Below are 16,732 nucleotides of genomic sequence, written 5' to 3' on the forward strand. Positions count from 1 at the left end.
ATAGCCAGTTGCATTCCTACCCTTAAACAGTTCAACCTTAATACTCGCGCTTCTAGGAATGCTCATCAATATACCCTCGAGCCCAACTTCGGTCGAACTGTCAAGTACAGAGATACGTTCTTTAGCCGTACTACGCTAATGTGGAATGCCTTGCTACACTCTGTCTTTCCCATCCATTGCCATATTCAGGAATTCAAAATCAATGTGCTATGCACTGACAACTCCTTTCAAACTTTCTCTCCATTTCCTAGTTCTCACTCTGTGTCTACATAATTAGGGTAGTATTATCCCCTTGAGTGTGTGCTTATTATAAAAAAAAATGTCTTCTATCCGAATGAAATCCTCAAAAGACACTAAGTGAGAATCGATACCAAGTAGCATGTGACTTTTACACGACTTAAACCACCAGTTAAAAATATCAATCTTAACTTAAAATTCATTTTAGCGAAACCTTTGCAACGGATTTATTTGCCACCAATATTGCAGTACCATCAGCAAAGGTGGCCATAATAGCGTTGGTATTCACTGAGATATTCATTGTATATAAAAGATACAAGGTTGGTCATGGAATGCTTCCTTGAGATACACGGGATTTTGTTTTGATCCGCGAGATGTTGTTCATAACTTACATATGCTTAAGAGTTAGTTCGTAACATTAGATTTCAGTATTTTTAACTTCCCATAGGAAGTTATTGTAATGGGTCCGATTTGTCAAATTGAAAATTTTGACATTTCTCGACGTTTCAAGGTCCCTAGAGTCGAAATAAAAGATTTTTAGAAAGATGTCTGTGCGTGCGTGTGTGCGTACGTTTGTACGTCCGTACGTCCGTACGTCCGTACGTTCGCGACGTTTTTTTCGTTGTCCATAGGTCAAGAACCAGAAGAGATATCGACTTCAAATAAATTTTGTTATACAGATAATAAGGCAGAAAGATGCAGAAAGGGCTCTCAAGAAAATTGCGTGGGTGGTTGTTTTACTATAGCAGTTTGAAAAAATGGTGAAAATTTTGGTTAACCCTAAATATCTTACGAACCAAAAACGCTAGAGACTTGAATTAAATTTTATATAATAGATTGTAACGTGATACCAAACAGGTTTATTTTTTGAAAAAAATCAATATAACGGTTTTTTTTTTTTAAATCAATAAAACTGAAAAAAAAAATTGTCACCCTCAAAATTTTACGACTGAAATATGATTTTATCTCTAAAACAATTTTGTGCAACGAAGAATAATGTTTTTGACATCTGATAAAATTTTGAGAAAAATCGAATTGACAGTTTTTTTTACAAAAAATAAAAACCTAAAAAAAAAATTTATAAAAGTTGGTAAAAATTGATTTTCGACTCGAATATCTTTTCAAAACTTTGAGATATTGGCTTTAATTTACTTTTATCTTTCAAAAAATTTTGTTGTTAACATACAATTAAAGTTTGAAAGAAATCGAATTGACAGTTTTTTTTACAAAAAATAAAAACCTATACAAAAAATTTATAAAAGTTGGTAAAAATTGATTTTCGACTCAAATATCTTTTCAAAACTTTGAGATATTGGCTTTTATTTACTTTTATCTTTCAAAAAATTTTGTTGTCAACATACAATTAAAGTTTGAAAGAAATCGAATTGACAGTTTTTTTACAAAAAATAAAAACCTAAAAAAAAATGTATAAAAGTTGGTAAAAATTGATTTTCGACTCAAATATCTTTTCAAAGCTTTGAGATATTGGCTTTAATTTACTTTTATCTTTCAAAACATCTTGTTCTCAACATTCAGTTAAAGTTTGAAAAAAATCGGTTTGACAGTTTTTGTACAAAAAATTAAAAACCGAAAAAAAAATTAAAAAAAGTTCGTAAAAACTGATTTTCGACTCAAATATCTTTTAAAAACTTTGAGATAATAGGTTTTAACTAATTTTTTCTTATAAGAAATATTGTTTTAAACATTAGGACAAATTTTGAGAAAAATTGAATTGACAGTTTTTTTACAAAAAATAAAAACCTGAAAAAAATGTATAAAAGTTGGTAAAAATTGATTTTCGACTCAAATATCTCTTCAAAAATTTTAAATATTGGCTTCAAACTAATTTTATCTTATAAGAAATATTGTTCTCAACATTTGGTAAAATTTTTAAAAAATTCGAATTGACAGTTTTTTTACAAAAAGTAAAACTCTAAAAATTGTTTTTTTTTAGAGTTTTACTTTTACTTTTTTTACCTACTAAAACTTGGTAAAAATTTACTTTCGGCTCAAATAGCTTTTCAAAAATTAAAAATATTAGCTTCAAACTTATTTTACTTCAAAGAAAATATTGTTTTCAATATTCAGTAATTTTTATATAAAAATCGAACAGTCCGTTTTTTCATAAAAAATAAAATCTATAAAAAATAGTACTCAAATTTGGAAACAATGTGTGGTCGCATCCCAGCCTCTTTTATATTAATGCCTGGGAATGTTAATATACAGTTTGTATTCAAGTCTCAAGTGCCAAACCTTTTCAAATTATTGCGGATACTTTTATTTTGTTAAGTTCTTTTCCATTACATTCTTCATTTGATGTTCTTGGTCTATCGTGGAATGTAATTTCTAAATCCAACCTGATGGTTAGAAAGAAATCTTCTTTTATTTTACTGAGCCCTTCCACTAGTAATTTTTTTCGAAAACTTTTGCCATGACTGGATTAAGCGATATTGATCTGTTCTTCTGTTAGTGGCAAACCTTGTTTAGGTATAACAAACGCCTTCTGCAATTTTCCAAACATGTGATTGTATCTTTGGGCTCTTAAGGGTATTTTTTTTTTTAAAACTTGAAAAGTCATAAGATCGTACTTGGATGATATTTTAAAAATAACTTATGTACATTATGTTGACTATATTTTTCTTGTTCCCGAAATTACTGGGAATGGTGTAAGAACTTTCACGAGATGTTCAGCAAAAAGATCCGCTTTTTGCTTGCCATCTCGAGATTTTACTATCGATTTTAGTGATCGGCGCTTTTTAGATGATTTGCTGGTTTAAATAAAAAAAAATCTTTTGTTAGACTTTTCTTGAATCTTTTTTGTGATTCGTTTTTGTAACTGAATAAAATTTACACTAACTGTCAGATGTATTGAATAACGACTTTTGGAAATTTCAAAACTCTGCTTACAATAGAATGCAATGACGTTTTTAGCAATATTTTCATAAAATATTGAATATAAAATAAGATTTGAATTTTTTAAGGTTCCTCATTTTAATGTCTTCGAATCCACTCCTACAGCACAGCTCACTAAAGGAAGGCCGCTGATCAGTTGGCGCACATGAGTGGATATTGACCTTACCCAACTTAGTCTTCACACTGAACTCTATTCCCACCTTAATTAGAATAAGTTTCTCTCCGACTCACTTTCTTATATTTATAAACGACCTCTTGTCTACCATTCCTAACCCATTAAACTATTTCGCTGACGATAGTACCCTTTCACCTTCTTATATTCATTTCTAGATCCATATTCTTGTCCTTCGGATGCGAATGATAAGCTCATTAAATTCCGATTTCGACAGCATTGAACAAAATGGAATTATTAACCGTGTAGATTTGAATGCTTCAAAAACTCAATACTATGTCTAACTCACCCCTGAGGCCGGTATCTATGAGTGGCACTAGCTTCGAGGAAACTAATCAACTTTCAGTAGTCGGTATGAGTATAACCATAACCAATTACCTCTTATAGAACTATCACATATTCGACATTGCCAACAATGCTGCTAGTTGGTTAAGATTTCTTCGATGGTGCAAGAAATGTTGCACACCTTTTTATCTGTGTAGGTGCCCCTATAACTAGTTTTAGTCTTTTTGAAAGAATCCAAAAAAAACATCTATGAAAATGGTAGGCGAAAGAACTTTAACCGAAACATTAACATCACTCAAACAATTGTTTTAATGTTCCGTCGAATTACCCAGATACATTCCCTTCCTCAAACAATTCAGCCATAATTCTCGTACCTCCGGGAATGCTCATCGGTTCACAATTGAGCTCAATTATTAATTTTCTGTCAAGTATAGAGATTCTTTTTTTTACCGCACATCGAGACTTGTAATTTAAAGGGTGTAAGACTTAAGTCATGAATATTTTCACCTAAAGCTAAATTTAATACACTGTTTTAAGTCAGACTTTTTCAAGGTCAACTAAAAAAAATTAAGAAAGTTCCAAATATGCTGTCCGTCATAAAATGTGCCATACCAGTATTGTACAAAGAAAAATGGTCGTTAGTTTCAATTCCTTATGTTTTCTTTTTATTTCAAAAACAAAATTCTCAAAATGCATCTCGATTTGACACAGCACTACGATTCAGTTCAGTCGACAACCAATCCAATCCTTCATACAATCCATGTCCTTGTGTGGCTAACGAAGCTTGAATATACCATCGCCTTGTGGTCAATTGATGTAAATGCAGCTTATCCCTCAACTCACCAGCTGTCATCGCATTCGGTAGATCCTGTTTGTTAGCAAAAACCAATAGTAATGCATCTCGCAATTCTTCCTCCCTCATAATACCACTTAATTCCTTTTCAGCATCACTAATTCTATCCCTGTCACTTGAGTCCACAACAAAAATGATACCTTTTGTATTTTGAAAATAATGTCTCCACATCGGACGTATTTTGGCTTGTCCACCAACATCCCAAACAGTAAAGCAGATGTTTTTGTATTCCAATGTCTCGACATTAAATCCAATTGTCGGAATACTCGAAACGACTTCGCCAAGTTTGAGTTTGTAGAGAATTGTTGTCTTGCCGGCTCCATCCAATCCAACCATAAGTATTCGCATTTGCTTTTTGCCAAATAGACGACTTAACAGGGTGGAAATAGTTAAGCCCATGATGATGGGGGAATGTATTTATGGCTTTTAAGTGAATTCGAGATCCGTTTTTAGTTTTTGACTTTTTTCGCTTCACTGCTTTTAATTTGGAAATTGTTTTACTTTTTGTGAGTATTTTCGATTAGACAAGACGTTAAATAAACAGAGTTTTCAAAGGCAGTCGTTAAACAGAATGTCAAAAGTGATTTAATAATAACGGATCGCTATGATTGAAAATTAAGTTTGTTCTCCTCTTAGGTTTAAAATTAATTTTATTAGGATTCGTTTTTTAGTTTAATTGTGGAAAAAATATTAAATTGCGAAAGTCTCTTGGAGAAATATAAGTATAAGTCCCTATCAATATTTTCTAATTTTGGTCAAAGCTTGGTAGCGTAATCATTTATTTTAGTATAAGTGAGGACATAACATATCTACGCCTACAGTTTAGAAGATTTCAACTGTTTATTGTTCCGATTTTAGTGATGGTGTAGTTATTACTTTTTAAATGTCAAAAGATGACGCTTTTTAACTAATTGTGGAATATTCACAATGAAACCTCTTATTGGAAAACTTTTGGTGATAATTTAAAAATTACTAATTGATTTAAATCAAAATCTAAAATCAAATATTGTTGTGAACGAATCCTTAATATTCATAAATGCTTCAGATACATAATCTACATAAGAGCATTTCCATCTTTTCTCTCAATACTTGACTTTGATTTCTATGATTCGGTTATATGCGAGAAAGTTGCGGCAAGGAATTTGAATTGAAAAGAAAAAACTGATATCAAGTCAAAAATGTCTCTTTTCTATTAAAACAAAAAGTAAACAAATACATTTTGTTTATGAACCTATAAACAAGTTTTTTAACAAGATAAACCAGGTCACAAAAGTTTAACTCAACTCAAAACACTGTGTCACACAAGTTATGAATTTATTATAAGATATTTCTTTTTTGATGCAACCTTAACGATGTAATCATCGAAATAACAAAGTTAAGACTTAGCTCAGTGCTTTTTTTTGCAGTCACATGGAAAGTCATAAAGTTTGAAAATTTCTACTGAAATGTTCTTAAATAAAAAACAAAAACACGAAAGTCATGTGTGTGGAAAGGTAAAGAAGTTTTGAAAGAAACGTGAATGAAATATTTATATTCAATATATGACTTCAAACAAAAGTAAATATATATTTTATTAAAAAGTACATGGATGTGTTTTTTTAGGTCCTCAAAAGAGTATTTTTTTCATTTTGCTATTTGTTTGAAACAAAGTACAAAACATAAACTTCTTAACGAAGTCATATAAAACTTTTGTGCATCAAAATTTTGTTTAACTTATTCTTGTGAAAATTTGATATTCTCAAAAGTTTCTTTCATTTTCTTTTTTTTTGTCATTTTAAAACGTGTTGTTTAATTATGTTTTGTGTACATTATTTGGTCGTGTATATTGTTGTTGTTTGAAATATAATAACGAGAAGAAAGTTTAATTTTTAAAAATAAATGTGTTTGTTTCTTTTTTTTATTTTTAAAATTAGAGAAAAACACCAGAAAAGAAATTCATTAGACTGGGTGACAAAAAGAAAGCATTTTTTATGCCAGGTACATCAAGGATATTAATATCATTCAATTTAGAATGACAAAAAACATTATTAAAGTTTGAGATCTTAAATACTTTTAAACAATCTGTCAAGTCTATTTCTTATCAAATTTAAGGGAAGATCTTTCAAATCATTAAGTTTAAATATTTATATTAGTGTACATATCCTACTCTCACCTCCCCGCGGTGAACATCGGGTGCCTAGTACCTCAACTAGAGATTGTTATCCAACCCCAGTGGAAAGTTTTTGGGGGCAGCAAACGAGAGAGGGGGGGATAGGTGTATCCACTAAGGCACCTCTCCTTATCCAGGCGGCAGCGAACGAATTCTCGAGATAGAATCAACGGTGGCGTCTACAGTTCCAGTAAGGTTGAACTACTTAGTGAGCACCTTATAGGGCTTCTTCGACATATTTATAGCCCAGGCCTGTACGGAGTGGTTTATCCGACTCCCCTTCCTTGGATTTATACAAAGGATCTGGCCCTCCAGGTTGGGGGTTGTTCCGTCGGGGTGACTTCCTGAAACAAAGCTGCTGGAGCTGACGGCATCGCTGCCGAACTATTCAAAGCAACAGGCGATGACTTGGTACGGAGCATGCACCAACTCATCTGCAAAATATGGTCGGAAGAAAGCATGCCGATGAGTGGAATCTCAGCATAGTGTGCCCGGTACATAAGAAAGGAGGCCCTCTAAACTGCGCCAACTACAGAGGCATCAGTCTCCTTAACATTGCCTATAAGATCCTCTCTTCCGTATTATGTGAACGTCTGAAGCCATTCGTCAACAACCTGATTGGTCGTTATCAGTGTGGCTTTAGACCAGGAAAGTCCACTATCGACCAAATATTCACACTACGTATGATCTTGCAAAAAATCCAGGAGCTTCAAATCGATACCCACCATCTCTTTATCGATTTTAAAGCCGCGTATGACAGCATCTATAGGGAAGAGCTCAACAGAGCAATGTCTAGCTTTGGCATCCCTGTCAAACTTATCCGTTTGTGTAGAATGACGATGGAGAATGCACGCTGCTCTATCAAGGTCGGAAAAGATCTTACCGATGCATTTGATGTCAAAAAAGGTTTTAGACAAGGCGATGCACTGTCATGCGACTTCTTCAACATCGTTCTGGAAAGAATTGTGTAAAACTCAACCGTCAACACTAGAGGCACAATCTTCCAAAGATCCATCCAATTACTCGGATACGCAGATGATATTGACATAATTGGAAGATCAAAGCGTGATGTCAGTGGAGCGTTTTTGAGCATTGCGACGGAAGCGAAGAAGATGGGTTTAGTGGTCAATGAGGGCAAGACCAAGTATATGCTGATGACAGCATATACTTGTTTTGTCTTGGACAAAACGTCACCATGGACAGCTATAACTTTGAGGTAGTTAAGGACTTTGTCTACCTAGGCACCGCTATTAATGCAGACAGCGACACCAGCGCTGAAATCAAACAAAGAATAACTCTTGCAAATCGCTGCTTCTTTGGACTTAGAAGGCAATTGAGAAGTGAACTCCTCTCTCGGGCATGTAAAATCACCATCTATAAGTCACTCATAATCCCGGTTCTCATTTATGGCGCTGAGGCCTGGACCCTGTCAAAGACAGATGAGAGCGTCTTAGGATGCTTCGAGAGAAAAATTCTTCAGGTGATTTTTGGTCCCGTACGCATAGATGGAGAATGGAGGAGAAGATATAACGACGAACTGTACGGGCTGTACAGCGACACTGACCTAGTTAGCAGAATTAAAGTCCAACGGCTTAGATGGCTAGGTCATGTAGAGCGGATGGACATCAACGCTCCAGACCGGAAGGTCTTCGAATCCAATCCCGAGGGACGGCGCAGTAGAGGAAGACCGCAACTCAGGTGGCGCACCCAGGTGGGAGAGGACCTCAACCAACTTGGCATGCGGAACTGGAGACAGCTAGCTAGGGACCGAGCTGGCTGGAGACGCTTGTTGGTTAAGGCCCAGGTCCGCCCCGGACTGTAGCGCCACCTTAAGTAAGTAAGTAGTACATATTTTGTAGAAAATTGACTTCCATTACCTTAGCACATACTTTAAGACTTTAAAGAATGAAAAAAAAGGAAGCACACAAATTGTAAAGGGTGATTTTTTAGGTATCTTCTTGGCAACACTGGATTAAACAGCTGATGCACGTTTCGTGTTTTGTTTCACTCTCAAACATCTTCAGTTTGGTCTATAATTTAATCATGAATCGTCTTACAAAATGGTCTTAACAACGCCTGCCAATTATTGAATTTTATTATCAAAATGCGTGCTCTGTTAAGAAAGTTCATCGCGCGCTTCTTCCATTTAATGGTCAGTCAAATCGACCCACTGAAGCGGCTATTTGGGCTATTGTGACTAAATTTTGCACCAAATTTACTTTGTTGCACATAAAACTACTAACACGCTTACGTAGAGTCCAGAGTCCGAACTGAAGAAAATATCGCAGCTGTATCGACCAGTGTTAATGATGAACATCAATTATTATCGATTCGTCACTGTTCGCAGAAATTGGGCCTCAACAATGTGGAAAATTTTGCGGAAGGATTTTTTTTTCCAAAATACAGCTGGTGCAAGAATTGAAGCCGAACGGTCTACTCGATGTAAAATTTTTGGTGAATCTGCTCTTGGAATGTTGGCCGAAGATCCATACTTTCTTAGCGAAAAATTTTTTTCAACGACGAAGCTCATTTTTGTTTCAATGGGTACGTAAATAAACAGAATTGTCGATTTTGGAGTGAATATCAGCCAGAAGCATTTCAGAAGCTACCAATGCATCCAGAAGAAAAAGTCACAGTTTGGTGCGGTTTATGGGCTGGTGGCCGTACTTCTTCAAAGATGATGCGAATCATTACGTAATTGTGAACGGTGAACGCTACCGTGAGATGATATCCGAATATTTTTGTTCAAAATACAAGAGTTTGATTTGCATGACATGTGATTTCAACAAGACGGTGCCACATGCCACACAGCACGCGCAACAATGGACATATTGAGAGGCGAGTTTAGTTAACATTTTATTTCACGATAGGGACCGGTGATTTAGCCGCCTAGATCGTGGTATTTAACGCCTTTAGACTATTTTTTGTGGGGCTATGTTAAAGCCCTTGTCTGTTCAGACAAGCCCGATTCAATTGACACATTGAAAGCCAACATTGAAGCATTTATTTGTGAGATACCGGTCGAGATTATGGAAAGAGTATGCACAAATTGGACTAAACGGATGGACCATTTAGGCCCAGTCAAGGTCAACATTTGCATGAAATAATCTTTAAACTTTAAATTATATGGACCGTACTATCGATTCAAATAAAGATTTCATGCATTTTTCTGAATATTATGTGTTTTTAAACTTTCCCATAGCTTTTAAAAAATCTATGGATATTGGGCTACATGGAAGTTTTAGATCTATAATTGTTCAATTATTGAATATCAAAAAAAATGTGTATAGGTAGAAAAATTATAAAATTATACGAATATAATGTTTTTATGGATAAAATTGTTGTGCACAAATTAATATAGTATACACAAAAATGTTGTTTACAGGAATTTGCAGTCAACATAAACTAAATGAAAAGCATTAACCATGATTCTTGTGTCACTATCTAGCACTATGCGACATGAGAAACAAACTGAATAATCTTGAAGGACTTGAAGACATTTCAGGAAACAGACTATTAGGTTTTCAATGCTTACAAATGGCTAGAGCAAACACTCCATAAATATATGTAATTAGTTTATAATTTTTTCCCATGGGAAGTTATTGTAATGGGTCCGATTTGTCAAATTAAAAATGTTAACATTTCTCGACGTTTTAAGGTCCCTAGAGTCGAAAAAAAAAGATTTTTAGAAAGATGTCTACACGTGCGTGTGTAAGTACGTTCGCCACGTTTTTTTTTCGTTGTCCATAGCTCAAGAACCTTTAGAAATATAGACTGCAAATTAATTTTGGTATACAGATAATAATGCAGAAAGATAAAGAAAGGGCTCTCAAGAAAATTGCGTGGGTTTGTGTAAGGTCAGAGACTTGAATTAAATTTTATATTATATATTGTAACGTGATATCAAACCATTATAACGTGATAACGATCCGACTAATGGTTTTTTTATAAATCAAAACAACTGGAAAAAAATGTGTCACCACGAAAATTTAACGAATAAAAATGATTTTATCTCGAAACCAATCTTGGGCAACGAAAAATAACGTTTTTAATATCTGGTAAAATTTTGAGAAAAATCGATTTGACAGTTTTTTTTTATAAAAAATAAAATCCTAAAAAAAACATTACTCAAAGTTGGTAAAAATTGAATTTCGACTCAAATATCTTTTCAAAAATTTGAAATTATGTCTCCCAACTAATTTTTAATTATAAGAATTATTGTTGTCAACATTCAGTAAAATTTTGAAACAGATCTAATTGACAGTTTTCTTACAAAAAATCAAAATCTAAAAAAAAACAATACTATAGCTTGGTAAACATTTATTATCCACTTCAAACTTTTTTTATTTCACAGAAAATATTGTTTTCGAAATTCAGTAGTTTTTTTATAAAAATCCAACACTCGGTTTTTTCACACAAAATAAAATCTACAAAAATAGTACCCAAATTTGATAAAAATTGATGTTCGGTTGTTGAAAACTTCAAGAAATAGTACCTAAATTGTTAAAAAATTGTTTTCGACTAAAAATCTATTTAACAAAACTAGTTTTTCAAACTAAACTACTTCTTTATAAGAATAATATTGTTGGTAGTTTTGAAATGTTTAAGAATAATTCAACACGAAAACCTAAAAACTTTTAAGCAAGACAAATCGACAGACGGGATGGGAAGTTATCAGTGTGGGTCGCATCCCAGTTTTTTTTTTGTTGGGACTTTCATTGCGTTTAGGTATCATAGTGGATCTACATTGATAAGTGTGGCAATAATGTCATCAATTGACAGCCCATTTACATAACCTAACCTCTAAACCATGATTTGTAGTTATAGTCTTTTTTTTATTCAATATTTCAAAAAAAAAAAAAGACGAGGGGCCCTATTGAATTTCCGTTTTTTTAATTCCTTATTTTAGCTTTTACAAAACAAAATCTCAAAGCTAGTCTGAATCCCTTACAAACTATATGCCAAAGTAAGTGGTGTATAAAATTGAATTCATTACAAATCAAAAGAGGCTAGAATGCGAGTCACACTGATAACTTCCCATTAGTCAATCTATCCTGTCTGTCGATATTTCTAAAAATTAACAAAATATTAATAACATTTTATAAATACATAAATAAGGTGGTGCAACCATTTCGTTTAAGACTAGATCCTAATGACTTACAACTCTCAATTATTCCTGTATGCGAGTAATGTTGTTAGGGATGGAATATCAACATTTTTTGCAAGATAAAAAGTTTAAAGTCATTATAGTTCTTTGTTCTCATAACACTTGATCAGAAAACTATTTCTTATCAGTTTTTAGTTGTTTTAAAATAAATGTTCAGATTTTATTTAAAAAATAAAAAAAAGTAAATAACAATATTTTGGATATGATAAAAAAAAGTTTGATGTCAATATTTGCTTTTGTCCCGAGATTTTGAATCGAAATCAATTTTTTGCCAATTTAAGCAGAATTCTTTTCAACTTTCTATCACTTTTAAGAAAAACAGCAACATTTTTGATGCAATGGAATAAGTTCAAAGTCAATAACTATGTATTTTTATTCTAGATATTTTCGAGTAGAAAATCAGTGTTTAACAATTTTTGTTTGCATATTTTTAGGTTTTTTTTCTTGTACAACATTTGTTATTTGGATTTTCTAAAAATTTTACCAGCACAAACGTCTTTGGATGCAATTTCATTTTTTGTTCAAAAAATATTCGAGGTGACAATTTTTTTCAGTTCGAAAGTATAGACGTACAGACGTACTGACGTGTACTGTATTATATGGAACCTTGAAACTTTGAAAATTTACTACATTTTTAATTCGACAGATCGGACTGCTTACAATAACTTCCTATGTTAAGTTAACAAGCTTTGAAAATTTTCTTTTCTATCTTCCAATACAGATTTTAATAGGAGACTGAATGTCTTGAACAAAATTTATCATTCTATATTGTACGTATTATTTTTTCAAGATATAAGTAAACCTAAAAGATGAACTATTTCATTTTATATTTATCGAATTCTAATTGGAAGTTATGAAATTGGTCTAATTTGTCAAATTTACATTTAAAGTTTTCAAATATATGTCAGTGTGAATAACGTTTATACATCCGCCCATTCGGGATGCCTTCTTTCTTCACCCATATCTCAGAACGAGCGAAATTATCTACTCCAAATAAATACTAATAAAAACTGACTCAAATATAATGTGACCAAAGAAAGATATTGACATCAAGCTTTTTAATTTTTTTCAAAGTATTGTTTTTAACATTTAGTAATATTTATAGAAGAAGTCAATATGTACCTACCCAATTTTTACACAAATTAAAATAATATCAAAAATACACTACTTAATTGATTAAACATTAAAAACAATCCTACTTCTTTATAAGAATAGAGTCAAAGAAAGACAATATGTCTTAAGCTCGTATAATGGTTTATCTTAACTTTTCTGCGGTTTAAGGATGCCTTTCTTGCCTGTTGTAAGAATTAAATAACTCTGTGGAGCAACCATTTGCATGTTTATTTATATAAGTTTATACGACCTATTATGATCTTATCGCACGAAAACTCTATAAATCATAAAACTCATTACGCATATTTTGATATGGTTCAACATTTTCATGTATATGTATATCTACTTCGGCTGTATTAATTTTTGGGATGAGAAGTGAATTATTTTTTTTTGCTATAGGGTCATGATAAAATACAATATAGTGCTATAAATCTCCGTCAATCTTAAATGAACTATTATGTGCCTACTTTGATTGATAAACATTGTACAAGTTTCTCGTAAAAATTATAGACCTTTACATGAACTGAACATGATGCATACCTAATCTATAACAAAGATGGAATCGATTTTATTTTTATCGTTCTGGCCTACTTGTAATTTTTTCTTAAGACAACAATGTAAGAAATATTACTTATTCATCCCTGAATGGCTAAGTCTTTAACTTGGTCTGCAAAGCTACTTCTAACTTGGGTACTTGATGATGTTGGAAAACACTTTTGGATAAATGATGATTAAGGGAGACGAATATGAGGATACAATAATGTTTCATATTTCTATTCTTTCAAAATGGCTTACTATCCTTATATCATAATAATGTACAAAAAATATAGTCTGATTAAGGGTTTTTTAAAAACATGTTTAAAACGCTATTTGGACAGTTTTCACTTTTGAAGCTGTCGTCTTTTGAAATGTAAAATTTACAACGACTCGAACAATAAATGCTTTAAGAACGAATTGAAATTTTTAAAATTCACTACAAGAAATGTTAAAAACTGAAGAACTAAAGAACCTTCCTATAGGCGGTAATATTGAAACCAGTTGAGCTTTTGGGACAATAAAGTGATATGAATTGTGCGAAGTGCGTCAAATATTGCTGACGAAAATCTTGAACTGCATATTTTTCGAAGATCTTTAGAAATTAAGCATTCAATAAACGAAATTATACTGTATTTTGTATTAAGACTAAGGACAGTAAAACTCAAGCCAAGCGGTCTCTAGTAACGTGATATTTTTGGTGATTGTTGAAAAGCCGTATGCTTATCAGCCATTTGGCTCGTTTTCATGTGAATGACATATCTTTATCCTTACAATTAAATATATCTTTTGATTTCTCTTTAGAAGTACTCATTTTTCAATGCTAACATAAAACCTTTACAATAAGTAGGCAAGATGTCAGTCTAATTCTATTTTTAAGATTTGGGTTCGTGTAGTTATCCAGATCATTACTAAGAACGTCAGACAGCATAAACTTTAGAGTCCTCTATGCATCTGCAAACAAAAAATACAAACAACTTTGTAAGCTCAAAACCGAAATTTTGACACCAGAAATATTGAAGAAATAAACAAAGCTAGTAACGCAACTGATTTGTGGAAAGCAGTGAAGCTTTAGAGTGGAAAGACGGCTTTAATGTCTGCAGCTCTGCACACAGACCTTCTAAAAACACATTTTTCGATTATTCTTAACCCAACTGAAATATACCTCCCAATTCAATTTGCAGCCAATTCAAAAGCTTAGCTTCATGTTCCATTTTCTCCATCTGAAGTTGAAGCAGCTATACAAAACTCTAAAGATGGCAAAGCTCCTGGGGAGGAAAACATACTATTTAAATTTTCTAAACATCTCACCCCCAAATTTCTACAACTCCGTACAAATATTACAAAATTTTTGAGACGGCCAATGATCGATTTCGATTAGCAATTATCTTTTCCTTGCATACAAAATGCAACCCTGAAGATCCAAAAAATTACAGAGCCATCTCATTTTTAAACACTGCGACAAGGCTCTTTAGTTCAGTATTGTTATGGGTTCAGATAAAAACCACTAAACCGTCGATCAAATATTTTCTCTAATAAATATAGCCGAAATCAAGAAGAAGAATGGAAAAAAGCTGTATGCCTTTTTCGCAGACTTTCGAGCAGCATTAGACTCTATTACTAGGGAAGCTCCCTTCTACAAGCTCTACAATTATGGAATCTCTTCAAAAAGAATAGAAGTCATCAGAACAATGTATAAAAAAAAAACGTGGGACGAGTATGAAATGGAAATCAACCTTTCAATGAGTTTCAGACCTCAATGGGAGTTAAGCAAGGATGCGTTATAAGCGCGCTATTATTCAGTCTAAATAGCGCAGTGGAAAATTTCTTTCTTTTTTTCATCAAAAGCAACTTAAGGCTGTAGAGTACTACATACAACTATACGCTGCGCCTAGAAACAGGATCATGCCCCCTTTTTTTGAAAACCCTTAAATTAGACTGTGACTATGTGGCAAGAATTATGGAGATGGGTAAAAACAGGATTCCGAGGCTTGTGTGAAATGACGTTATTAATTCTAGAGGAACACGCGTGAATCAGAGGTAGAAAAAACAAACGATTGCTAAACAAAAATTGTGTGAGCTGCCGAGCAAACGGGACCAAGTCCCTTGTTAGTGACGAAGGTTGAGCTTCAACTCATCTTCAATTCAATAAAAAATAAAAAGGCAGCAGGTGTCGATGGTATATCCAACGTTATACTTAGAAATTTACCAGTGGAAGCAATTGACATTTACACCACCCTCTTAAACAATGCACTGAATGATGCATATTACCCAGTGCATTGGAACACCGCTGTGGTTCATCCTCTCCCGAAAAAGGGAAAGGACAACTCCAACCCGTCAAATCTTCGGTCGATAAGTCTTCTTCCGAGCATCAGCAAAGTTTGCGAAAAGATCATCAATGGGGCTCTGACTAAGTGGACTGCGGACAACAACATAATTCCGGATAAACAATTCGGGTTCAAGGCGGGTCATGACACAATTCATGCTGCGTCTAAACTCGTTTCTGATATCCAATGGAATAAATCAAAACAACAATGCACAGGTGCTGTTCTAGTTGATTTGGAAAAGGCCTTTGACACCGTATGGTTAGAGGGTCCTTACCTAAAACTGAGCAGGCTTGGCATAAGCAAGCCATTGTTGTATATACCTTATGATATGCTTAACGGACAAAAGTTTGTTGTCAAGAGTGGAAATGTAACTTCTACCACAACATTCTCAATTAAAAATGGCCTTCAACAGGGAGCAGTGAATTCACCGAATTCTTCAGCATTTACACCATCGATCTGATAGGTAGTCTTACAAAGGCAATTGCGTACGCTGACGATCTAATTGCGTACAGAACGGCCCGAAAGGTTGAGGTTATTATTATTCCCTTTCAGCGTGATTTCGACAAAATTCAGCGATATTGCGACGACTGGAAACTGAAAATAAATGTCCAGAAGTCGGAGACAATTCTTTTCAATTCTGTTGGCGCAAGATGGTGATCGGTGATCTTCGCGGATCGGTGATCTAGCGAGCAAAAGTGTGGTGAAGTACCTCGGTATCTGGTTAGATCAGTATTTATATTTCAACAAACATATAAATGCTGCTCTGACCAGGGCCAGAGGAGGCTTCGCTCTGACGAAACGGCTGTTTTTTAGCAGTCGGCTTGACCCCAGAGTGAAGGTAATTTGCTACATGGCCCTCATACGGCCAATGATCATTTATGGTTGTCCTGTGTGGTTCAACGTTGACCCTTCCCAGATGGAGAAGTTTCTGGTGTTCGAGCGGCAGTGTTTACGACGCTGTACCGGCTTATATCAAACAGCC

General features: G+C 33.6%; 1 protein-coding gene across 1 annotated transcript; it reads right to left on the bottom strand.

Annotated features, from left to right (window-relative positions):
• Positions 1–4,242: 4,242 nt before the first annotated feature.
• LOC129951398 (ADP-ribosylation factor 2-like) lies at positions 4,243–5,051 on the bottom strand. Its single transcript, XM_056063522.1, has one exon. It carries the CDS (start codon positions 4,857–4,859, stop codon positions 4,293–4,295), a length of 567 nt encoding a protein of 188 aa, XP_055919497.1. The 5' UTR covers positions 4,860–5,051; the 3' UTR covers positions 4,243–4,292.
• Between the last annotated feature and the right edge of the window lie 11,681 nt (positions 5,052–16,732).

Source organism: Eupeodes corollae, chromosome 3 (genome assembly GCF_945859685.1).
Source record: "Eupeodes corollae chromosome 3, idEupCoro1.1, whole genome shotgun sequence".
Lineage (NCBI taxonomy): Eukaryota > Metazoa > Arthropoda > Insecta > Diptera > Syrphidae > Eupeodes > Eupeodes corollae.

Coding starts and splice junctions, on each gene's coding strand:
- LOC129951398 (XM_056063522.1), bottom strand. CDS start 4,859: ATGGGCTTAACTATTTCCACCCTGTTAAGTCGTCTATTTGGCAAAAAG.